At 35.6% G+C, this 27,926-nt stretch overlaps 1 protein-coding gene across 1 annotated transcript in view; it reads left to right on the top strand.

Moving 5' to 3' along the window:
• Dad1 (dolichyl-diphosphooligosaccharide--protein glycosyltransferase subunit) overlaps nt 1-15,021 on the top strand; it is a 35,558-nt gene extending 20,537 nt beyond the window's left edge. The window contains exons 2-3 of the mRNA XM_090376912.1: nt 37-191; nt 14,900-15,021. Of these exons, the coding sequence (XP_090233038.1) occupies nt 37-167 (131 nt within the window). The 3' untranslated portion in view covers nt 168-191; nt 14,900-15,021. The remainder of the gene's footprint in view (nt 1-36; nt 192-14,899) is intronic.
• The last annotated feature ends 12,905 nt before the right edge of the window (nt 15,022-27,926 follow it).

Here is a 27,926-nt window from a genome sequence, read left to right as displayed (position 1 = left end):
TATGAATTAATGTATTGCCTTTGATATTTATTGTAGTGTGCTTACGACTGCAGGTTAATCCCCAGAACAAGACCCAGTTTGTTGGTATAAACAGTGAACGGGCTTTTGCTGATTTTATCTTTGCACATATCATCCTTCATCTAGTTGTTATGAATTTCATTGGATAAAGAAACCTGTTAGCATATCTCAAGGTAAGAAGGTAAAGAATAATTTCATAGTGCATATCGTGTTTTTCATGCAGAAAAAATTTGCACATTTCGATTTCCTTTTGTCATATCTGTATAATGGATGAGTGATAATCCATCAAACTTATTAGATATGACAAAAGGAAATCGAAATGTGCAAATTTTTATAAAGTAGCCATTGAATGGCTACTTTATTAGGTATACCTACCTAATAGTAAGTCCCAGTTTAGCCCTCAAAACAGCCTAGATTTGTGACATGGACTCTGAAGTGTTGAAAGCAAGCCACAGGGGGTACTGGTCTGTATTGATTCAGTTGCTTTCCACAGTTGTGAATTAGATGTTTGAGGATCTCCACTCTGAATATCTCATTTCAGTTCAGTACCTCTCATAGGTGCTGAATTGGATTTAAATTCATTCATGGTATTACAGAATTTGCTCTCTTGTTCTTGGAATCAGTTGTGTACAACTTTGGCCTTCTGTACAAATCAATTGTGTACGATTTTGAGATACTCATACCAACTATTATTCCATATTCGGAGTCACTTAAATCTTTTGGCACCTCTGTTCTTGCACTGAATTGCACACATATAGCTGTCCTGCATGTCTGCTTCATATCATATGGTACAAACGTGATGTTACTGAAGGAGCACTTCATTTCTTAAAAAGACTAGGTGTGCCCAAATAGTAGCCATTCAGTGTAAGTCACTGTGAAAATTATTAGCCACCATTAACATACATACCAAACTATAGTATTTTGTGTTTAATGGTGCAGAGTATTTCAGAAGATGTTATTCTTAGGGAAATTGAATTTATAGATAGTCAACAAGTGCTGTTGAATATCTGATCAGTAATGTGATTTCCCTATGAGTACTCTTGATTTGTTTGGGAATTTTTTTGCTGTATTGACAACCTTTGTCATAATGTGCCTATTCACATGGTACATCATTTCACATACTGTATTATGTCTGTACAAATGTGTTCCTAGGCCGATTTGCATGTTGTGGGCTGTGAAACCTTACTTCCTACACTTGGGTTTGGCTAACCATAGGTTCAGTTGAAGAGACTTAAAGAATTCCCCCTATTTCTGATTGGGTTTGAACCCAAACTTATCCAACTGAAAAGTTTTGAAACATCCTGTGTTATGAAACCCATCACTGGTTTAGTAACTGACACTTGTTAAACCACTGTGTATTAATTCAACAGAATATATTTATGTGGGGCAAATCATAATGAGGGGGCGCCTCCGTAGCCAGGTGGGCAGGAGCAGCAGTGCGTAGCACACGCTTCTTGATTAGACCGGGGTTCGAGCCCGGCACCACCAAATACGGAGGATGCAGAAAGGCCAGGGAATGACCACCGCATATCCTGGAGCAGTATGGCCTTAGTTGCTAATGCTCCTAAAATCCAAATAACTAACAACAATGATTTATACCCACATCTACCATTCAGAGGGATGGAACAGTTCATGATTGCTGTATGAGAGATATTTGTACATTCCAGCTAATTACAAACAGGATGGATGTGCTCGTTCTTATGCATGTTCGTTTCTATTAGACACCAAAAAAGAGTTAACCTCACATAATCCTAGTGAATCAAAATGAAAATAAATTATCATTTAGGGGGAGGGAGGTGGATACATGGTAGATATGACTTTATTCACAAATCAGCTTTATTGACAGATGGTTTTCTTTTGATGTTCTCTCAGTTTTCAGACTTGATAATGTATACCAAAATTGTAACTGAAATGTAATTAGGTAATAGTTTAGTTTAGTGTAGTATATGAGATGCTGGGTGTATCCCTTAATTTTAATTTCAATGAACTAATGCTAATGCTATTTCGCTAAAAAACAGAAATAAGGTATCAATTTTATACAAAAACCAACAAAACTTGTTTATTTACGCATTTCAAATACAACTAAATTACAATAAACATTATTATCTCAAGTATTTTTGCGAAAAAACTTCTTCGAACTCTCTACGTGAACTTGGAAGTATTTCCAAAATGTTCAACTCTTTACTCTTTTGAAAACCCCTTCAATGTAAATGAAACATTGGAATGCTCTCTCTCTCTCGCTCTCTCGGTAACTTAAATTTTTTTTTTGGCTGGTGCAGCATAAGCCTCAGGCTTCCTTGCACCAGATGGATAATAATAAATAATAATAAAAAAAAATAATAAATAAAAAACTGGTTAATTTTGTATTTAAGTGTAATAAACATGGTGGTGGTGCACCTGATTGATTTCTTTTGAATTTTGCTTGGAAAATAATATTATTTCATTGCTTCTGAATGAATTCCATTACTTATTGTATGTTAACTTTATTTTTTTAATAAAAAATTAAATATTTAAAATTGCTATATACATATTTTTTAATGCTTTAAATTTTCAAAAAATCAAAAAAATTAATTCTGCTGGGGATGGGAGTCTTTGACATAAAATATAACACATAAGGCTATTGTTCTCATCCATTTTACACTTGAAAAGACAAGTGCATATAATGCTTATATGTATCAATACTTAATTTTTTTTTTTTTTTTTTTTTTATGTTAGATTCTATTATTCACTTTCATTTTTCAACTTTTTTCTTTATTTTATGCCAAATTTAGATGTTTATGTAATTAGTGGGAGAGTAAAAGCAAGTAGTAACCTTGAACTATAAACAATTTGAAAATTTGTAGCAATGTTGGCAATCTGTCAAGTCCTGTGCCATTCTTCACTCCAAAGATGGTGGATGTTGCACTGGTCAGTTGCATGCTTTTGATTACCCTGCGAAAGCTAAAAAAATTGCTTCAGAAACCATTGCCATAAAACTTAAACTACATTTAGAAGCTAGTAAATTTCAGATTTTTAATCAGTGATTAAAAATCAAAAAATGGGATTGCTGTTTTCGAGCTGAGTGTTATTTATTTTTTGATTACTAAATTTATTCCATATTAGTTATGCTTTTAAACTTTTGCATCAGAATGTGTTTAAGCATTGAAAAGTAGAGGATGGGTTTATTTCCCAGAACTGCAGTTTGGTGCTTTGGCAGACTGATCTGAAAAAATGTATTCTGCACTTATTTTTCTTTAAAAAGGAAAAAAAAAAAAAAAAAGACCTCCAGATTCTAAACATTATTGATGATTTAAGAAATGCCATACACTATTTACTGTGTCACACCTTTTGTGAACTAATACATTTAAATTATGGAGCAAATATCTCATTTTATACAAACATATGAAATTACTGTATTGGAAACCATTTTTTCTTGGCAAAGTGGTGCTGGCCTGCACAAAATAGTGTTAAAAGTAATTACTTACGAATACAGTCATGCTAACTGTATTCTTATGTTTCAGTATTGAATTTCCTTGAAATTATGTTTTTACAGGTAGTGAAAGGCAGGCTGCCAAAGCAACAGAGCTGTAGTTCTGGGAAAGTGAAAAACTTTTTTTTTTTTTTTCTTTCCCTTATTTTTAAAGCAACAATTGACCTATTCTGTCCTCTATAGCATCTTAATCAGCATGATATATCACTGTCTGTCACTCTTTTGGAAATGTCTGGGTGCAATTCCCATCAACGATTGGGAGTTTCTGAAGTCCTATTCAGTCAGGGCTGTAATTAGCAAATCTCAAGTAGGCGTATGGACCCAACGAATTGTGGGTTTTCAGCTGTGCAACATGCAAATCAGCCTGTGAACACATTTTTACAGACACAAGCATAATATGGATATGAGAAACAATTTTTGGTGCATCTGTCATGTCCTCTACTTTTCTATGTGTAAACATTCTTTTTTACTGCTTCATTGGACTTTTCTATAATCGGTATTTAAAAAAATAAACTGAAACATCAAGTTTATTTTAGTTAAAAAAAATAATAATAAATAAAGGACAAATTTATGGTTTTGAATCCTTAGGTGAAAATTTATGATAAACAGCATTGTTACCAAGTTAACATCAAATACTTCTGACTTCATTACTTATATTAGCTTCAACAAATGCTGATATTATATGTATAGCAGAAGCATGATGTAATTCTGATATTAACACTGCAAAATTTTGAATTTGTTGTGTACAGAAAAGTACAGTCATGACATGAAGTTGGAGTGATGTTTTTAGTCAAGCACATAAGACTCCAAAACAGTTCAACCAGTAGATACAGGTTGCCAATGTAATATTTATTCAGTCTGATGTGGCATATATGCTGGGAAAATAAGTGACATTTGGAGTCTGTTATAAGACAAATGATTGTGATGAGTATAATGAACAACTATACTGACAAACAGTGGGCCAGTAAAGAATTTCTTATGTGCGATTTTAATTTCCCAGCTATTGATTGGAACTCATGAGTTGGCAGCCCACTGAGTAACCACTCGAGAAACGTTTAAAATTATGTTAGATAACAAGAGAAAGCAATATTTTTAGCATTAGTAGAGGCATATGATGCAAGAAAGCAAGTTTATTCAGCATCAGCCAAAAAAAAAAAAACGCACACCACTCCCATTTCACCCCTCTGTTCGTTCGAAATACCTGTCCAGTTCAACCTTAAATTTGTTTAGGCTATCGACTTCAACAACAAGTGATGGAGGTCGGTTCCACCAACCAACCACCCGCTGGCCAAAGGCAAATTTCCGCACATCTATCCGACATCTGTCCTTCCTCAATTTGAATTTATGCCCTCTGAGGTGATTATTCTGAGCAAGATGAAGAATCCCATTGGCATTGAGCATGCTCAAACCATTCAAAGCCTTATACACCTCTATTAGATCACCTCGCCGTTGCCTAGTCTCCAGACTCTGTAATTTGCAAAACTTAAGCCTTTCTTCATAAGAGCAACCCTTTATTCCATTCACTAATCTTGTTGCCCTTCTCTGTACCCGTTCCAGCAGCTCTACATCCTTCTTGAAATGAGGCCTCCAGACCTGTATACAGTACTCAAGATGTGGCCTACCCATTGCCTTATACAAGGGAATAATCACCTCCTTATCCCTGCTAGAAAAATTCCTGTATATCATTGACAAGACACCATGAGCTACTCTTGCAGCTCGTCTGCATTGCTCAGAGAACTTCATATATGCCTGCACAATTACCCCAGGTCCTTTTCATTCTCCACCACTGTCAGTGTAGTACCGCAGAGTTGATACATTGCTCTGTGGTTACTGTTTCCCATATGTAGTACTTTACATTTGTCAATGTTAAACTTCATTTGCCACCTCTCAGCCCATCTGTTCAACCTTTCCAGATCCTGTTGCAGCAGCATAGCGTCAGTAGTGTCCTTAACAACCCTGCCAACCTTTGTATCATCTGCAAACTTGGACATTAAACTTGATATACCATCATCAATATCATTCATAAACACCGAAAACAACAGTGGAACCAACACTGAACCCTGAGGAACTCCACTAATAACTTTAGTCCACGTTGAGCAGTGTCCATTGATTACTACTCTCTGTCTTCTGCCACTCAACCATCCCCTTATCCATAGCAGCAATTTGCCTCCAATGCCACACTGCCCCAATTTGTGCAGCAGTCTTCCATGTGCAACAGTATCAAAAGCCTTTCTAAGATCCAAATATATAATATCAAAGTTATTCCCTGCATCCAGTTCTTTTGTGACTACATCATAGTATCCAATCAAATTGGTCAGGCAAGACCTGCCCTTAACAAAACCATGCTGTGTCTGAGCTATAACTGAATTCTTGTCTAGATGATCCTGCAGTGCTTCTTTAACCAGTGCCTCCATTAATTTACCTGGAACAGAAGTTGAACTAACAGGTCTATAATTACTTGTCAGCCTCCTTTGTGAATTGGGGTTACATTTGCACATCTCCAGTCTATGGGTACCTCCCCTGAGTCCAAAGAAGCTCTCATAATTATGGCTAGGGGTTTGCTTACTTCCTTTGCTGCCTCCTCTAATATAACTGGATAGATCCCATCCACCCCAGGTGCCTTTTTTATGTTTATCCTCAACAATCTCTCCTCCACTTTCCTCAGTTATTACAAAATCATCTAGCTCACTGCCAATGTTTACTTTACCTACGTCATTCTCCTTCCTGAATAACTCCTTATGCGTGAATGTAGATGCAAAATACTCGTTTAGATTGTTAGCCACCTGAGCAGGATCCTCAACTGTTGAACCATCAATATCCAGTGGACCAATCCGATTCATCCCTTTCCTTCTTGAGTTTAAATAGGTAAAGAACTCTTTTCTGTTTTTCTTTGCATCCTTTGCCAAGGATTTTGCGTAGTCTACCTTTGCCTGCCTAATCTCCTTTGTGACTTGGTTACAGACCAACTTATATCTATCATAGGCTTCAATGTCACCCATTAATTTGTATGTATTCCATGCATTTTTCTTCTCTGCCACATGTCTCATTAGTTCATCTGACATCCATTTAGGCCTAAACCTTGAACAATATTTCTTAGTTGGTATGTAAAGCCTGGTAGCTTCCAAGATTAGTTCCTTGAATGCTTCCCATTTTGAGTTTGCTGTTGGTAACATCATCAGTTGGTCCCACTATAGAATTTAAATACTGTCTCAGACCATCATAGTCACCTTTACGAAAACAAAAACCCTTCCCTTTACCTTTGATGGTAGTTACCTCCTTGAGTAAATCCCACTTCAACACACTGTGATCACTGCCACCTAGTGGTTCATTTATCTGCAGGTTCTTAATGCATGAAGAATCACTACTGATAATCAGATCAAGAGTATTGCTCCCTCTTTTTGCCGCACGAACATGCTGATGTAGAAAACAATCATCCAATAAATCCACAAAAGCCTTGCTAGTGTGTGAGTGACCAACCCACAAATTCCAGTCAATATCTGGGAAATTAAAATCCCCCATTATAAGACTCTCTGATTTACTGGCCCACTCTATTTCCCTGTACAATATCTTATTATACTCATCAGAGTCATTAGGCCTATAACACACTCCTACTCTCAATTTTGATTTCCCTATGCTTATGTCACACCAAACTGACTCGACACTGCCCTGTCCATCGATGTCGATGGACAGGGCAGTGTCGATGGACAGGGCAGTCGGTTAAAAATAAATGCATTTTTAACAGTACACGCAGGTATACATGCACCTGTTTTTATTCCTAGCTACCCTAACACAACCCATGTGTTTACTTGTACTGCAATGACTCCCAGCAGTCTCTGAAATATCCTGCAACTTGTTTTTCAGGCTTCTGCTCATTTCAGTAGAAGCAGTGCAAGAATCACTTCCACCTCTGCCAGTGGCTACTGTTAATTTATTAGTCCTTGTATCCCCCCCAACTAGCAGTTTTCCGACCCTCCTAACATTACCTCGACAGCATCAGCAAAAATTCTTGCACCCTTTCTATTTAAGTGTATCCCATCCCTGTGGAAGCAATCTCTCCTGTTAACAAGTATAGTCCAGGCTTAAAAAAAATTCTACCCCTTGAGCCTTGCACAAAGGGTAGAATTTTTTTATCCCTCCAGGGCCGAATTGATCGACAAGACTCTCATCATATACTCCCTCCTATCGTGTCTGGGCAGAATTGCAGACACTTTCAAATTCAACCCTAATTCACGGCTTTTTTTCAACAGTGACCTGTACTTGCTAAGTAATTCCGCCGGTCTCCTACTCTTAATATCATTAGTGCCAACGTGTACAACTATATCACCTTTTGTGCCCTTAAAAGATGATATCCGCTCTACAACGTCATCAACCTTTGTCCCTGGCAGACATACCCTGGTCCTATTCCACCTATCCTTTTTACAAAGCATGTTCCCCGTTTCCCCGACAATAGAGTCACCAACAACTACTAGTTCCTGTGGGAACTAGTAGTCTTTTGGTCTAGTTATCAGCAGTGATCCATCATGTAATAAAGAAGCTTCAAGTAAAGGAATGTTTAGGTGGACAGTGATCATAGCGTATTGATGTGGGAGCACAAAGTAGCGGTAGTACTGTTGTTCACAGGAAAACCGAAGGGGGCATTCTCCGATGCCAAAGGCATCAAAGGCTAAAAAATGTGCAAAATGTGAAATGTTTGCAGCCTGTCTAGAACAGGACATTATCTAGCCAAGGATGTGTTTGTGTGCTAGATGCAGAGACTGTGAAGAAATTAGGCACCAACTCGGCGTTCTGATGGCCATCTGTTAGAGTTTGGGGTGTAGGGTATATTGCTCTCGAAGAAATTAATGAGGGGCCCATCAAGATCTCAGCTTTCAAACTCAACAAAAGCGCTCACTCCTGTGCATCAGGCAACACAGGAGCAAGTTATTGTTTTCAGGGCACAAAATGTGATATTGTTGTACATGTTGGCACTGATGACCTTAAGAGTAAGAGATCTGCAGATTTACTTAACAAGTACAGGTCAATGCTGAAAAAAAAAAAGTCACGAGTTAGGGTTAAATTTGAAAGTGTCTGCAGTTCTGCCCAGACATGATAGGGAGTATATGAGAGCTTTGTCAGTCAATTTGGCCCTGGGGAGATTGTGCAAGGCTCACAGGGTAAAATTTTTTTCAAAGTGGTCTGTGCTTGCTATCAGGAGACACTGCTTCTACATGGATGGTATACACTTAAATAGAAAGGATTCAAAAATATTTGCTGATGCTATCGAGGCAGTCTTAGGTGGGTCGGAAACCTCTATCTTATTTAAATATTGGACTTGGTGCATCATGGCCTTAGTTGCCTATGCACCATAAAAACCAAACCAAAAGCCCTCCATATAGCGGCAGGAGGTCCCACAACGAAACCTTATTATGGAGGCCATTGTCTTACACTATGATGAAAGATGGTGAATCAGTAATACAAATAACAGGTACCACAATATACTCCCAGGGTCTGATTGATGAATGTCTCATGTATCATTTCCTACCCCCTATTCGCTGTAACTGATTCATAGTTGGCTCTTCACACATACGTAGTCCCTCCGTGGTATTTTATTGTACATATTTTATCATTTTAACATCTGCATAATTAGTCTGTTGTAATAAACCATGAAGTCAGTGGAAGCATTATATAATTAATACAAATTCTTTCTTAAATTTAGTTAGACTATCCACTTCCACAACACCAGATGGTATTTGTTTCAACAGTCTCAGTTACTCTCTGGCTGAAAGCAAATGTTTGTATACACCAGAGTTAAAATAAATTTAACTTTAATGTAATAAATGAATACTAAAGTGGTATTAATAAAAGTGATAAAATACAATAGATTTTTAGGCAAGTTGTCACTTCAAGAGGCACCTTGCCTTGGTTGTTGCAAGAAAATATTCTACATTGTTTTGGTGAATGCCTGTTTTTTTTTAATACTAATGAAATTGTTTTAATTGTTCTGTTTCTTTGTCAAAAAAAAAAAAAAATCTCTGCATATTTAATACATTTGGAGGGTCGTGTAGTAACAAAACATAGCTGCCTTTCTTCAAAGTTTTCCATAAAGATGTCCACCATGAGTGGTGAGAGAGGCTTCCCCACACTTAATCCATATTCTGTATTTGAATTTGAAATACTTGGGTTACAAGGCCAGTTGTGATAATTTAATTATTCATATTAGACATCTTATTTCTTTGTGGAATTTTAATTTCCATATCTCTAAATAGGCCTACAAGGCTGGGACAATTCATATTGAACAATTAGACTTTACACCAGCCGGTATTCAAATAAACAAATTCCAATCCTGCAACTAAAACACTTTATTTACAATAAAATAAAATAAGAGCATATGAAATAAAATATATAGTAGTCTAAAACTGATGTGATTTTATTTACAATAAAATACAAAAATATAAAATATATAAAATTTGATGATAAAAACAATTAATAAAATACCGTAACAACTGTAGCTTTCGGAGATAGCAATCTCCTTTCTCAACAGCATATTTCTGCTGTGTGGCACATCCTTAAATAGTAGATCCACGGCACTCGTCACATGGTTCCTCGGGAGTAAGGCCGGAATTTCCCATTTTTGCACAGGAAATGGCTCGGGAGCGTGCTAGCTGAAACCGTTCATCTCGCCCAACAACGCTTTCAAAGAGGTAATGTAAGCATACACCCTGTCTCTGCCCCGGAGGATGCTGTCATCACGGATCATTCAGAGGGGTTCTGGGACCGTAAATGGCATGAGAATTTGTGTTGGGGCAGCTAGCAATTCCATTAATAGGGTGTATGCTTACATCCCCTCTTTGAAACCATGGTTCTTGGGCAAGATGAACGGTTTCAGCTAGTGCGCTCCGGAGCTATTTCCGGTTCCGGTGCATAAATGGGGGGATATCAACTTGATTCTCAAATCTAGCTTGTCGTCCAATCTGTTCCGGCATTTGTTTTTAAAAAAAAAAATAAATAAATAATGTTGAGAATCTGGTTTCACATTTGTAAGTTGTTACAAATGGCATAAGAAATTTCAGTGCTTTTTCTGATAAATGTTTATATTCTTCATGGCAACTTAGCCAAAAATCTATCAATGAGACCTGATTGAAGCGGACTTTTAATGCTGTCTCACATGACAGTTCAATAACAGAATCAATTTCTTGTTTATTGAGACAATTCTTCCACATGTTTCACATTAAAAGTAAATGGGTTTTGAATCTACATTTTACTGCTGTCGGAGGAAAATTTTCTTGAAAGTTTGATTTCAATTCCAAGAGGTGTTTTTTAATTGCCATAGAAATCTCAGCTGGAATGACATTTCAAACATACTCTTTTTGTAATTTAGTTAAACTAGGAAGAAAATTATAATTCCCCTTTTCAACTCAAAGTAACCACAGATGAATTTGCTTCTTAGCTGCTTCTACTTGTTCCTGAACTTTAAAAATATTTATATCAATAACTTTGCAAATTTAAATTTAAGGCATTTAAAACACCAAAAATATTATATAAGTAGGATCCCTTAATTAACCAATTAAAATCATTAAACCTGTCTTTAAATTTAAATATGACATCCTTTGCTGATGGAGGATGCTGCTCCAAAAACAATAAGTACTCATTCTTCATTTCGATTAGTCGTTTCAATACATTCCCCCTTGATAACCATCAAATTTCACTGTGTTGTAATAGATGTTCATAATTGCTTCCTAATTCTTTGCATAAAGCAATAAAGATTCTGGAATTCAAGGAACGGGCTTTTATATAGTTAACAAATCTGACACCTTGAATAGCTATATTCAAAACCAAAGGCTTTTTTTTTTTTTTAACAGCTAACACTTCTCTGTGAATATTACAATGCACCCATTCACCATCTGGCACCACCTTTCGGCCCCTCGGCTAAAGTCTGGGAACCTGCCATTGCAAATCAATCAGACATTTGTTCCAATCGATTCCACTTTGAGTTATAAAAAGTTCTTCAGCCCTTATTCTCATTGGTAGGGGTTCACAAAACAAAAATATTCTCTAGTGGTGTCCTTAAAATTATACCTTATAAAGCACATTAAATTGGCATTATCTGCTATGTCTGTACTTTCATCCACTTGTAAAGAAAAAAATTGACAGCTTTGAATGCACTTTATGAGAGTTTCTTCAGTATTATTTGCCATTTCCACAATTCTACGCTTCACTGTATTATTTTATAAGGAGAATAAATGCAGTTGACTTTCTTTGAGGTGTAATTACTTTTAGTGTGGGAAGTATTAATTTTTTACCAATAGTATGAGGGTGTCCTGTCTCGGCTTTGCAACTTCATATGAAGCCATAATCAAGTCTTCATTAATACATCTCACAGAAGCTGTCTTTACAAAACTTTTTCTAGATGAAATATATTCCTTTTTCTTATTAATGAAAAATTCCTTGGTTATTTGAGTATTCTGGATGCACACAATCTAAGTGCCATTTCAGTTTCAACAGTTTCATGCATTCATTTGACGTTTCAAAACAAATAACACACAATGGCATTGTGGTTATTGCAGATGAAACCAAATTTTAAATCTTCATAATACTACCTTGCCCAAGAGGTTTTGGATTTCTTTTCCATGCTGTCAGTCTGCCCATTGCCAGGGCATTTATTAATATTATTTCCATTATCTCTACTTGTACTAGGCTGCACATCACTTGACTTGTTAGGTGGACGTATTAAAAATGGCAGGACATTTATATAAATATTTATTTAAAAAAACTATGCATTAAATTTATCACTTCACAGGTGACAGTGACAAAAAGGAATGAGACAACAACAGGCACGTACACTCTGCTTGTTAGGTTCTCACTGACTGCTGATGGCTGTGGCATGGTTCATAAGTTAGAGATGGCACAGGCAGTCTGTCACCTCAGATGCATGCATGATAATTACATGGCATAAAATTGATGAGCGCATCACTTTTTTTGTTAAGAGCAGAGTTATCATAGATATAGATTTAATAAATTATAAAATCATTAAATTTATTTTTAGTATAACTCTGTATTTGGTATTTTATTACATTTTCATTTTTTTTTTCAGGTAATTTTATGTAGGTATACTTAAAATAAATTGTTGGTGGACCACATTTTGGGGAACCCTGCTTTACTATTCTACAGTTTGATTGCAGACAACCTGCTAGAACAGCCTATTGGGTTTTGTCAGAATGATATATAAGAACTTGTCCAGAAGGGACAAAGATGATTATCCTGTTGTATCAAGTAATGGTTAAGCCACATCTGGAATACTGTGAACAAGTTTGGCAACCCTCATTTTGGGAAGGATATAGATCTTTTGTAAAGGGTACAGCTCTTTTCTGTACCCTTTCCAATAGATCTGGAAGGTCTGGGTGTAAAAAGATAATTCTAACCAAGAAAGACTGGGGTTCTCTAAATTGCAATTTCTAGAAACTGGGCATCTGCCTACTCACCTAATTGAAGTTTACAAGGCTTTAAAAATGTTAAATTAAATGCTGAATACTGCCTGGCTTCTAATTTTATAGTTCCAGAAAGAACTACAGAATTAGAGGCCAAGCAGCAATGTAGGCTATTGTCTTTGGAGGGAAATCATAATATCAGGTGTGAGTTGTTTTTATTTTTGTTTTCACAACTTTGCATTTTCAGATTAATCATACAAGAATACCTTAATAAAATACAAAGATGTAATATGACATTACATTTTATGTAGTAGATTGGCTGTTGTGCTGTTTTCTAGTATCTTGTTATTTGTGGAATGTGGGGCAGGTGAATATTCAGTTACTGATGTATTTTAATGAAAAGGAATGTGAATTAGTTTTCAGCTGCATTTCAATTTGTGCATGTTCCTTGTGTGGTTCTGTTTTTAAGTTTGCATGCCCTCTAGTTGAATGAAGGTAATATTTCTTTGATGGTTTCTAATTAGAGAAAGGGATATGAGTAAGCAGCTGGATTGCATAAAAGTAATTTTGGTAATAAAACTCATGGTAAAACCCTACCCTGTCATTAATATCCAGACACCATGTGGAGACAACTATAAATATGCTCATAAGCATATTTATAGTTGTCTGACATGGGGTGACAGTAGTAATATTGTGAATGCAAGATACCGTGATCAATGGAGTTATGGTGTGGAATGATAATAGGGTGCTGTGTAGGCGTTGAAGATCACTGCAGCATTGATTGGTGATGTGATGTGCAAATGGAAACAGACTGGTGTTGAAACAATCACGAAATGACTTAGAAAACTCTGAATATGACAACGTGTTAGTCCTGCAAAGAATTGTCCACTCAGAATACAGATTGACATTTTAGCACATACAGTGCCTCCATGAGATGATTGGTAGACATTGGTCTTTGGAGTGATTAGTCATGGTCTTCATTGCTACAATGATACAATCTGGGCAGTCTTCATTGCCCAGATTGTATCATCAGGGCAGTGAAGTTTGGCAGAGACAGCAAGATGGTCTGGGCCCATTGGTTGTTTTGGACAAAATCATGAATGCTAGGGTCTATCTAGATATCCTAGAAAATAACATACTACCCTTTTAATGTCAGTGTGTTGGGGGAAGGCCAGTAGTACCTGTATCAGCAGGACAGTGCTCCATATCATACTGTTCATGTTGTGGTGGACTGTGAGAACATGATCATCAAAGTTGAACTAACCAGTCCAGACCTCTAACATCAATACTACAGAGAACTTCTGGGATGGATTTTATTGGCAGGAGTGTAAAGGGAAAAGGAATGCTTGTGCAAAATTTGTGCCATGAAGCACCAGCAGACTTCTTCCTCTTTCCCAAAGTGAAAACTGCTCTCAAAGGAAAGGGATTTCAGGATGTTGAGGACATAACAAAAAAAAAACATAACCACGGAACTGGATATCATCTCCTTGGAAGCCTTTACTCTTTTCAGAAAAGTTTTGAAGTGTAATAAGTGCATTTGCTCAGGTGGTGATTACCTTTTGAATAAAAATAAAATCATGTTGAGCTCCTTCATTTTGTGTTCTTTTACACAAAGTGTGAAGGAGCTCAAAAATGAATTTATTTTGCACCAGTCGGGGAACTTTATTGTGATCCTCGTATATTGCTTTGAATAGCACACAGTTGAGAGGACTGAGTAACATTAACAATGCTACTGCTTACAACACTGAATAATTTGTTGAAATATGGCGTAATAATGCTTCTAATTATTACAGTTGGTTATCTTTAATGGAGTGCAAAACAGGAGCAGATTGCTGTAATATTTCGATGTTCTTAAATTGTCTTGTTAAAAGTTGTATGGAAATTATGGTAATTAATATAATTGCATAATTATAAATAAATCTAAATAATTCAATTAAATATAAATAATTTAATTGTAATAATAATGTAATACACAATAATAAAATATTGTGTTGTATTTTCTTTCCAGAAAAAGTAATCTTGTTTTTTTGGATACATGGTACTGTTCCAGGCAGTGTTTTGTACATGCTTTTTATTTCCTATGGTTCCTATGTAACTGGAATGATGTATTAATAAAAGGTACTGTTTTCACTCCTTTGAATATTACAGTTGGAAAATTTAAATGCACTAGGACTACTTGTAAAGTTTTTCAGTATTCAAAAACACAGTTGAACACACAACTGAACATAAACACAGTTTTTCTGAATATAACAAACACTGCAGTGGTTGACAGTTATTATGGGTTCTTAGGTTTTGGGTGGCCTGCTAACGAAGTAACAAAAAACTAACTTCAATTAAAATTTTTAAATAATTAGGATACTGGAAAGTATATTTATAGGGTGATTCAGGAGGAACAGTAAATATTTTGGGAGGTTATAGTATTGATTGTACTGAATAAAAAAGTTCATATAAACATGTCTCCAATTCTCAATGGATTTGGAGATACAGCTCTTTGAATCTGGTGCGCACAAATGTTGTTTGTATTTATTGACTTTTTGAATGATACAAAGACTCTGTAGCCGAGTGGTCAGGAGCGGGAGTGCAGTAGCACATGGTCTTTGAGTAGACCGGGGTTCAAGCCCTTGACTGCTGAATACGGTCGATCTGCCAACCCACACTGGACCAGCGTGGCAGATTATGGTCCATTTCCCTCAGCATGAATTGTTGAGGCGGCTTCCATCCTGCAGTGGGTTGATAATGGCTGCACTTTACCTTTTTTGAATGATACAAAACACAAATAATTGACAAATTTTTTTATAGTTCACAATAAATGTTGGAAAATCCCACTGCCAGCCTCAATGCACTTTGTAACTCTTTTGGTAATATGACTTGTTCTTCTGAGGTCATCTTGGCGTTCCTTTATGAGGGCAGCAGCATCCAAAATGCAAGCAAGCAATTCGTCTCTTGTATTCACCTTTTCTTTGTATACTGCCTTTTTCACCGATCACCACAAACAAAAATCTAACGGCGTGTGATCTGGAGACCTTAGTGGCCAATGAATGGGACCACTGCGGCCGATTCATCGTTCAGCGAAAGTTCGATTTAGATATTGTATAACGTACAGAACTCTGTCATGGTGAAAGTACATACCAATCCTTGTAGCCAAGGGAACATCCTCCAATGGTAGTTTAAGTTCGTTTTGCAGAGCAAAGTTTCCGGCATCCCCCTCTCCCCATACTTCTCCTTCAACCCATGCACGGTACTAAGTACTATAGGTTTTGATACCTTTCGTGTTTGGGGTTCTCATAAAAAAAAAAAAAAAAAAAAAAAAAAATTCTATGTAAATGGGCTTGTAAGGCTATTTTCTAACACAACACGCCCAGTTAATTGATTGTTGATGATACTGCACCACACGTTTACAGAGAGCGATGTTGAAAATTTGTTTCTACAGTGGCATGTGGATTTTCACCTGACCACCTACAAGAGTTACGGGTGTTGTTGATACCATCACAGGTGAAATTAGCTTTATCACTAAACAGTATTAATGGAATTAATCGGAAATTAGCATTTACCCGCCGACAAAATTCCATTTGCTGGGTATCGTCTCCTGGTTGAAGGTGTTGCACCCACTGTATATCATACAAACTACGCTCATGTAATGTTTGCCACTCTCCTGTCTGTGGAACACCAATATGCATAGAAATTCTGTGCTAATAGTAGGACTACGTTGTACCGACTGAAGAATGTGTTCTACCTCATCCACATTTTGTTGATTTGCAAGTTCAAAAGAAATATGAGTACTGGGAACTGTACCAGTCAGTCTGGTATAAACACTCTTCCATTTACTAGTGTTTACTACAGTATTCTGTGGTTTGGAAACCATCAACGGTATTCTCTACAAGCAGCAGTAGTACTCCCACCACAAAGCAACACTTCTAATACCAAACAGTGTCAGGTTATAACTGCTTCTTGGTCACATCTGATTCAGGGAGCTGTGCACACCAGTTTCAAACAGCTGTATATCTATATCCATTGAGAATTGGACACATGTTTATATGAACTTTTTTACTCAAAATAATCAATACTATAATCTCCTGCTGACCGGGCTAGCTGGGTGGGTAAAAGTGCCTGCCTGGCAACCCAAAGGTCGCGGGTTCGAATCCTGCCTCGGGCTTGGATCAAAGTACTGCAAAAACCTTGGGAGGTGCATTATGGCCACAGAAGCCAATGCGCCAACAACTACAAAAAAATAATAATAAAAAAAATAATCTCCCAAAATATTTACTATTCCTCCTGAATCTTTGTGTGTGTGTGTGTGTGTGTGTACACTTATATTAAGTAAGAGTGCTGACCTGTCAGGTGTAGTTACAATGAAAAAAATGATTAAAAAGTGCCTGAAAAATAAGTGGATTATATATAAAATTAAATAAATGAAAATATACAAATGGTACTTAATGCTATAGATCCTAAGATTTTAACTACGTCATCATGGGCTGGCACCTAAAACCAAAGGAAATACAGCAAAAAGCAAGGCCCCTGTTTTTGTTATGATATACAGTAATACCCCGACTTACGCGAACTCGGAGTTACGCGGTTCTTGATTTTTTTTCGTTTGGCAACACCGCCGCCCACTATCTTCACGGCCATTTTTCATATGCTATCGATATACGGTGCGATGGCAGAGAGTGAGAGCAAAAAATGAACAAAATTCAACTTTGCTGCCGCATGAGCTGCACACAAGAATTTGCATTCCAACTGTCATATTTATGTGTATGTTCAAATTCTTGCTCAACTTTTTTCGGAATTACATTGTTTTCACGAAGAAAAAAACTTTCCAGGCTTTAAGGTTTCTAAAGACCGATTGACAGTGATGGTTGGCGGGAATGCAGCTGGTGACTGCAAGTTAAAACCTCTTAATCTATCGCTCCGAAAACCTAAGAGTTTTAAAAAATATATATCTAAAATTAGCTTACCAGTGATTTGGAAGTCAAATCAAAGCTTGGGTGACAGCTTCCAGTTTTTGAGGACTGGTTTGGTCACCACTTCATACCCGAAGTCGAATGTTATTGCAAGTCTAAACAGATTCCATTTAAAGTGATGCTTCTTATTGACAATGCACCCGGTCACCCTCCTGCCACCCTAATTAATTTCGACCCACTTGTGAAAGTTGTTTTTGCCTCCAAACACAACCAGCTTGCTTCAACCGATGGACCAGGGAGTCATCAAAACATTCAAGGCCTACTACACGAAGCGTTTGTTTGCACATCTGAATGAAGCTATGAGACAAAATACTGAGATATCTGTTAAAGACTTTTGGAAACAATTCAATGTTTTAGATGCCATAAGAATCATTGAAGAATCTTGGGATGAAATTCACAAAAAAACATTGAATGGTGTCTGGAAGAAACTTTGTCCATTTTTTTTCAAAAACGAGACGAAAACAATGCCAGAAACTGATCGTGTCGCTCATGTGATAGAAGAAGTTGTTAATCTTGACAGGCAATTAGATTTGGAAGTCAATGGTGATGATGTCAACGAGCTGTTTGATTCACATAGTCAGGAGCTGATAATGAATGAACTCAGAGATGTGTGACCAAAACGTCACTGAAGTATCCGACACTTCAGACCCAGTTCCACCAGAAAAGCACACGACAATTGCAAGCTTGACAGAAGGTTTCAGCTTAATTGAAAAGGGCTTAAAAATTTTAGAAAACAGACTCCAACGAAGAATGCGTTATAGATACAAAGCAAAGAATAAAAAAATTATTAGCTTGCTACGAAGAAATTCTGCGTGAAAAAAAGAAGGCGCTGTCGTCAGATGAATTTGTTAGATTTTATGAAGCCATCGACATCGAAATAACTTTTTTACGTAACTCATTTTTTTAATACATATTTTGTATCAATATGTATAAAGAACTGCAATTTTATTAAATATTTTTCTTCTAAACTAATTAGGTTTTTTCTTCTAAACTAATTAGTGTTTTTGTTAGTCCTTGGTCCCAATTAAACAAGATTTATATGTATTTATATGCAAAGTTGTACCTCGACTTACGCAAATTCAACTTAAGATATTTTTGTCGGACCCACCTATTGCGTAACTTCGGGGTATTACTGTACACATAACAGACAAAAAGTGAGCAGACGTATATATCATAGCCAACCCAACAGAGACCAAAAAGAAAAGGAATAAAAAACAAAAATAATTATAAAATAAAAAGCAAAATTGAGCTAAAATTAATCCTAATTAAAGAAAAATTGAATGAATAGCAAATGGGCCTACTTGAATTTTAAATAAATTGCAATATAAAGACAAAAGTATATAGCCAGAATATGACAACTTACTGTTGAGCCTGGCAGATGGTGAACTGGGCTGATGGAAGCGAACACATAAGGCTGTATCGGAGACCAAAGAATTTAGCCAATAATTCCAAACAAATTTATAACCATTAAAATAACCCCATGTATGGGGGAGGGGAAGGTATAAATAGGTCAGAGTAAATCTTACCTGTGTGACAGGGAAATCAGCAATTAATTGAGGCAAAGGGAAGAAATCAATACTTACAAAGTAGTGTTGAAAAGACATCAAACTTTGTTGCAGAAGAAAAACGGAGCAATAGCAGAAAAATAGTATCTTGAATATTGCTTTTGGCCAGCCTAATCATGCACAATATGACAGTGTTTAAAACGGCAAGAATTAATTGGAAGAAGGTGAATATAGCAGTGCTCAGGCCGTGTGGGGTTGCATAACCTGTACCAATAGTGAGTCCCTGGACATTTTGTTCTCCGATCCGAGTCCTCCATTTTTCCGAATACCTCATCTAAATTGCAACCATGTTGTATTGGGTAGTCAACTTTTCAACAGTGCTGGGCCTGTACGAGTCATTACCAGTGCTGACCTTTGCAATTTTGCAGTCGGGTCATTGTTTGACCATTTTGATGCCAGTCCTGGTACACTAACTACGGTGGCTCTCGGACACCCCACCAGTTCAGCCTTTTCGGAAATCAAGGCACCAGCTCATCGAGCACCCACAATCTATCCTTTATCACAGTCTGATAAATCCTTCCTTTTACCCATCGCACTTGGAATTTTACTACCTACTGAACCACTGACACCTTATCTATGCTGTGTAGGTCAACTAACTGCACACTCTCATACCTCACGTGGTTAATGGGTCACATTCAGTTTTCATAGGGGTCATAATTCAGTGATCACTGTATTTTGCTTTTATATTGAATATAGCTACTAAGTTTCACTGATAAACTATTACACTACAGTAAGTGTTTAAAATTTTGGGGAAAAAAAAAAATCAGTCTATGCACTTTTTTCATATATGAAAAATTTTGGTAAAAAATTGAGCACAAGTGTCACAAGGAGGATATTTTATATTTGGAGGAATCCAGTATCATGCATGGTATCAAACCAGGTAAAAAATATTCACAAGCAGCTGCTATAAGCAATCCAAGTTTGAGGTTATTCTGCCCTTAAGTTTATTGCACTTAAGGAAATTTAAATTATGGCAGTCAAAAAATATGAAAAGGTCTTACTTTACATAATTTTGGAAGAGCTAAAACAAATTAGCTCTTTATCTTTGAGAGTTAACATATTTTATATTGTCAGGCTATGTGAACTTCATGCTTAAACTATGATTTATTCTCCAAACCCCATAACAATCCAAAAGTCAGTCTTCATGTTCTAATGCTTTGTTTTGTATGATGTACATAAACTCAGTGATCACCAAACTACAACCACCTATTTAATAGTGTCAGGTTACTGTTTGCACAGATAACAGCCACTATGAGGCAAGGCAAGGCAATGACTCCATAAGATGTTTGTAGGGATCTGCAGCCATGCTGCCTGCAACAGTTTCCAGTGTTGGAATAGATGACAGTTGCTTGTGCCTCACTTCCCATTCCAAAACATTCCACAGGTGTCCAGTTGGATTGAGGCCAGACAAAATCAAGATGAATATTTTCATGTATTCCTTGGACACTTATGCCCAATGACACTGCACATTATCATCTTGAAAGACCCTGTTTCTATCCAGGAATAAAAAATACAACATGATAGACCTCATCCATGAAATGTTGGTCCATATGCACAAAAGATTCTAGTTCTTGCCAGCAAAACATGTCTCATAGTAAGCAACCACCACCTGCCTATATAGTGGGCACCATGCATAGGTTTTGTTTCACAACAAAACTTGTGAAACAAGTTCTGTTGTGAAATCCCATGTGCATTGTCATTTGGAATACAGTATTGCAGTTAACTTTTGCACAGTGACCTGCTGTTGAGCCTGTTCAACACTGTGCACCCTTCACTCACCACAACACCCCCTGCATCATCCTTTACAGTACTGAAATGGGAGGTGGTTTGAACCATTCAAAACCAATCTTTATATACCTTAACCACAGTGGGCTGTGAGGAACCAAGATATGCCCTTTGGCACCCGATTCACGAGCTCCAACAATCATTCCCTTTTTGTAACTCTGATATTTTTACTATGTCCACTGCTCTATAATGAGGATGTTTGGCTTTTTTAAACTGTGGGCTATGTGGCATAGTCAGCACGAGTGAGCAGCCTGTGTTTAAAAAAGGTATTTATTTATATAATTTTGTTCCTGTGTTATTACTTACGCTAAGATTTTTGGAGCAACTGCTCTAAAGATCTTAGTGTTAGTAGTAACTAGAGATTAATGAAAAACACAGTAACTCAGTTTCAAGAGGTTAATGAAAAAAAAAATTCACCTAAATGTTTGTTAGCCGACCGGGCTAGCCGAGTGGGTAAAGTACCTGCCCGGCAACCCAAAGGTCGCGGGTTCGATTCCCGCCTCGGGCTTGGATCAAAGTACTGCAAAAACCTTGGGAGGTGCAATATGGCCACAGAAGCCGATGCGCCAACAACTACCAAATCAAAAAAAAAAAAAACCTAAATGTTTTTGTGTGTGTGAAAACAGGTCTTTTATGATGCAAGACAACTTGGGACCCCTGATTACACCTATAATGGTTGCCTGCAGAATTAAAAAGGTAAAATTTAGGAAAACACTTATTTACCTGCAACCTATTAATTCAATGGTCTTAAATTATATTAAGTCTCCTAATGGAGAATCTGAGCTGAAACCAAAACCCAACTATAAAGCAGCAGCTGAATGTTAATAGCCTGTTATGTTAGTCAACAAGGTTTTGGTAGACTAAAAAGAAACTAATTTTTTAATTCATTTTGAATCTAGGAACACAAATTTTAGAGCAGATCACAGTTAACCAAGTGCACACAACTGATAGTGTCCAAATATCCAACTGTTTCTACAATTAAGGCAACTCCACAAGAAGTCTTCCTGCTCCTGTACCATCACCAAAATTTGAAATAACTTTCCCTTCCTAAAGAAAGAGACACCCAGTGGAAGAACTATACCTACTTGTACAAAGTGAGCTTAAGCAGGTAGCAGTGATACAGGATTAGGTTCCTCTCAAAAATACCATTACATTACCTTTTTAATTAATGATTAAAGGATTAATTTTTAATAGTTTTTTTTTTGTAGAATCATTAAACATAAGCAGCTGTCAGGTTTAACAGTACCATTATGCAACACTTATTTGCATGGAAACAGGTATGAAATGGTACCTAACTTTCCTGTGATTTGGAACTTCAGCTACGAAGTTTAAAAATTGTGGGTTTGCTTAAAGTTCAACATTATTTGTCATTCTGAGTTAAGTAAACACCCACGGTCTCATCTTTTTTTAAAGATCATAATATTTTGAAAAAAAATTATAAAATGGAAGCAAAGAATACCATATTTTTTAAATTTCTTTAGCAGTATTAAAATGTGTGTAATTAATTTTGCATGCTTAAGTTTTCAACTGGAAAATTGATAACCATGTTACCAATTCATGTCTATATTTTATATCTAAAACATTTTCAGGATTTAATCATTTTTAAATTTTTTGAAAATAAGTGATTACAATATTTTTTAAATATTCAATTTTTTATTTAAAAATAAGGTTACCTAATAAACATTGCAATCTATTAATGAAATATTGGTAATGTCCCAGCTGAATTCAGAAATACCCTATTTTGTTTTTTCAGAAATTAAAAATAAAATTGGCTGCAGGTGGCAGTTTTTTAATTTTCAGGTTAATGATTTGGTACGTGATTTAAATCTATCACAACAGCAGGCAAACTTATAAGGTGTAAAGTTTCTGAAGGAACTAAATAATGAAACAATATTATCAAGGAAGCTATAATCTAGCCATGATGGGAGACTTGATTTTTGCAAAGAGAAATACATAAAAAAAAAATATATTTTATTTATATTTTTTTAGCTTCTTTTGGATTAATATTTCTACATATAAGAATCTTCTTCTGCCTTAATCCTTATCCTACCTACTTGGGGTCAGTTTCTCTTTTACTCTCTATGCTTATTCCTCATCCACTCCATTTTTCCCCTTCTTCACTCTCCTATCAATATTTTCTGCTAATGGTAATAATCCACCCTGCACCTATTATATTTGTTACATCCTCAATTTCTCCACTGTACTGTAACCCCTAGATACTGAAATTTATTCTGTCATGTTGATTATTCTCGCAGCAAGTCTTCATTTTTCAGTTTCCACTAAAAATTACACTTTGTTCTACTAATCTTCAAACTATTAGACCACTGGTTTCCAATGTTTTTTTTAATAACAGCACCCCTAAGTAATTTATTTTATTTTGTGGTGGTACCCCTACTCAATTTTTTTCCTGTTAGATCAGATTCTCTCTCTATATATGTATATATAGTTGAACTTCCCTATAACAAACTAGATAAATCCAGCTAAAAAATTTGTTATAGAGAAATTGTTATACAGAGAATATCTTTTCTATTAAAAATTGTTATTTAATTAGAAAATGAAAATACATTTATTTTTAATGTATTTTATTTCAAAAACACTTATTTAAGTTACATTTACACAATCTTTGCAAGTATCACAAATTAAAAAATGTCTTATTCTCAAAGAAAACCTCATTTGTTCAGAGCATTAAAAACATTATCAGGAACATTTTCACAAAACTTGTAGACCCATACGAACCATTTTAAAAGCGTTAATCATCTCTTCGCGAGTTGGCTTTTCTTCGTGATCATGGTCTCATCTAACACTGTTCAGCAGTATTTCATCTTCATTTGGATGTTCTGTTGTAGTCAGATCTTGATCTACATAAACATAACTATCCAGTGTTGTTTCTGGACGATTCTAATAACGTCCAAAAGGTTTTCAGTTGTGAAAGGGACAATTCATCTTGTTTGCCCAGTTGTTGTTAGACTTCTGTATTCAATGCAAATCTTGCTTTCGAAAAACAATTTTGAATAGTGTATTCAGTGACATCGTTTGTCCAAACTCTTGCCAGTTCAGAGATGCAATCTCTAAGGTTAATTGTAACCTCCAAGTTTCTATTTTCTGATAATGCATTGTGACAACCTTCATTATTATTCTCTTTCGATAATGAAATTAAAAATTTTTAATAATGCCTTGGTCCATTGGCTGGAGTTTTGATGTTATGTTTGGTGGTAAAAACAACTTCACACTTAAGTTTGGCAGAAATACTGGCAGGATGTTCTGGACAGTTGTCAGTTACTAACACATTTTTTCTTTTGTTATACACCTGTCTAGTTTTAATATCCAGTCTTCAAAGATATCACTTGCCATCCACACTTTTTTTTTATTAAAGGTGTAGTCAACTTCCAAAGATTTTGTGCCTATAAAACATCTTGGGTTTTTTGATTTTCCAATGGCCAAAAGTCTTAATTTTTCACTTCCTGTCATATTTGCCCCCGACTAGCACAGTGATTCTTTCTTTCTTTGCTTTCTGCCCAAATACTTATCCTTAAAAGCAAGTGTTCTATTCAGTAGACATTTAAAGAATAAACCCATTTCTTCAGCATTAAAAACATCCTTAGGTTCATATTCTTCCAAAATCTTTAAGGTATTGTTCCTTGAATTGTTGCAATCTTCTTCCCTCACATTAACACTTTCTCCACAAATAACCTTTTCCACAATTCTGTGACGCTTCTTAAATTTATCTAGCCCCCCAGTGCTCGCATTAAATTCTGTATGTCCAAGGGACTGTGCAAATTTCAGAGCTTGTTGCTTAATTATTGGACCCAATATTGGTATATTCTTTTCACATATCATTTGCACCCATTTTAGAACAGCTTTATCAACATCTTCGTATATACACAATTTACTTGTCTGCTCCTCCTTCAATTGCATTTAAAATTGAGTCTAGATTTTTTAAAATCTTAGATCAGCTGCTTGCAGGTATGCCATATTTTTCCGCAACATCATTTTTCTTAAAACCCTGGTCACTATCATGAAGAATCTTTACTTTATCGTTAATACTTAAACACTTTCCCATTGTTTCCGCAATTGTAAAAATTACTCGACTGCAGCTCTTGCTGATACACACACTGCAACCTTCATGTGCTGGCCATATAGTGAATTGTTAGTACTGCCTACTCAATGACGTTCACGTGACCTTTCCTATTAATCACTTTGAACTTTGGTGATTTCTTTTATTTATTATTTTTTTTTTATGAAAACGCCAAACATGAAATGTATCAAAACCTATAGTACTTAGTACCATGCATGGGTTTCACTACTTCCGCTTTCATTCCTATATACATGAAAGAAAATTTAAGGTTAATGTATGCTGTATGTTACTTTTCAGAAAAAATTAATAAAAAATACAAGAGCTTACGTGATTGATGACAAATTGTTCTAAAAGAACAAAAAATAAAAAAATTCATGAAAACTATCTACTTGAAGTCCAGTTAGATGAGAACAGACCTATCATATAATGACTGACAGTAAGGTCACATCGTACAGTTGAGGTGAGAAGCGAATGTCACGCAGTAGGCGTTACTGAAATCAGACTATGGTAGCATTCTATGTATTGCTGCCGCAACTCGTTTTCCCCTGAGCCAACATCAATTTACAAATCTACCCTATTTATTGTAGTTTATGACCACTTTTCAGAAACCCATTTGATTTTATAACTGTAAAGAAACAAAGACCGTCCTACAGTCTTTGTTTCATGACATCCTACGGGCGTCAATGACCACAAGTATTCACTAAAAGGATAATTAATTCCAGATGCTAATGCACAATTTGGAGGGAAGGGGGGGCTGTATATTTGAGCAGCTGCTTAGCAGTAAATGCTTGAAAATCTTCAAAAATGCTTGAAAATCTTCAAAAATGCTTTTACTAATTTTTTTAAAAATTCGTTATAGAGAGACAACACTTCACTATATGGGGTAAATTTTACATGTAATTTCGTTTCGAGGTGCAATGTTTTCCAAAAAATTCATAATATAGAGAAATTTGTTAAATAAAGTTTGTAATAGAAGTTCCACTGTGTATATATATATATATATATATCTAATATTAAAAAGTATGTTATATGATAGTTATTACAATAATATAGCTATAAACAAAATTACAATTCATAATACAAATTATACATATACTGTATAATTTTATTCCTTATATAGAGATACTAAATAAACATCAATTATAGATCACCATAGAATTAAAAAGATACTGTATAGCTTTTTATAATGAATTAAATATATAAATTAAAAAAAAAAATAATAAGTTTAAGTAACTTAAACCCAAATTACGTAGCACCCCTGGAATGTTGTTGCTGCACCACGGTTGAAAACCACTGCATAAGATTACAGTAACCTTCTTCACTCTTTCAATATTAATTTTCTTTTTGCTCCTATCAAGACAATACCAAACACTATGGGATTTCCCCCTGTATCTTTTCTATTAACTTGCCTCAAACTATAATACACAAGTGTGACTTTAATGCCAATCCCTGGTGCAGGCTAGGGGTTGATATTAAACTCTTATTGGAATCAATTATTTCCCCACAGATAATGTTTACACTTGTAATGGAAATCCTGGACAACCCTAATGCATCTATATGGGATCCTATTTCTTCCCAGTTCCCATCATATTATTCCTTTTGGATTATCATAGACCTTCTTTAAGTCGCTATTGCATATCAATCCTCTTTTTACTAACTTCTCAATCAATTGCCACAGTACAAAATTGGCTCAATAGTCAGTCTTGATTGACATAAAAATCACCTTGTTTTTAAAGATTTCAGTTCCCTGCCTTAACTGTTGCTCCACAATTTTTCCTGCAGCTTCAATACAAGCACATGAACTTAATTCTTTGATAGCTGTCACAACTCTGAACATTTCCATTGTTTTTATAATTAGTAAATTAATAAGAGGAGTTTACCTCAATATAGTACGTGGAACACTTCCGTAAGATACCCTCCAGAAATTAAAACGGAAAAAACGAAAAAATCGACAACTTACCGGTACATTAAAGTACAATATAAATAATTAAATAATCAATTTAACACAATTCAAAATCAATTCAAAACAATTAAAATTCAAATTAACGCAATTAAAAGAATCTAACGAAAATATTCAAAACGATTTTCCTTCCTCAGAAAGATTTTCAGAAAGGAAGGAAAATCGTTTTGAATATTTTCGTTAGATTCTTTTAATTGCGTTAATTTGAATTAATTGTTTTGAATTGATTTTGAATTGTGTTAAATTGATTATTTAATTATTTATATTTTACTTTAATTATTTATATTTTACTTTAATGTACCGGTAAGTTGTCGATTTTTTCGTTTTTTCCGTTTTAATTTCTGGAGGGTATCTTACGGAAGTGTTCCACGTACTATATTGAGGTAAACTCCTCTTATTAATTTACTAATATTATTATCAATGTAGAACATATTGAGTATTACAGCTCTGATTCATACTATCTAATTGTTTTTATAAATAGGAACCACTATACTCTTCCTTCATTCATTGGCACAATCTAACTAGGCCAACCAATCCCTTATCCCTCCAACTACTGTCCATTTGGACCTACAGTTCTTCCTGTCTTCATCTCTGCCACTAACTTTGAGTTAACTTGCTCAGTCAAACTCACACTAAGCTAAAGCTTTTTTGTATGTCATCTTCACTGGGAGTATTGCCACTTTAGTTGAAAA

The sequence above is a fragment of the Mastigoproctus giganteus genome, chromosome 7, assembly GCF_048544385.1.
Source record: "Mastigoproctus giganteus isolate SK-2022 chromosome 7, ASM4854438v1, whole genome shotgun sequence".
NCBI lineage: Eukaryota > Metazoa > Arthropoda > Arachnida > Uropygi > Thelyphonidae > Mastigoproctus > Mastigoproctus giganteus.
The sequence above is the reverse complement of the archived record's forward strand: the minus strand, read 5'-3'. Positions and strand labels throughout refer to the sequence as shown.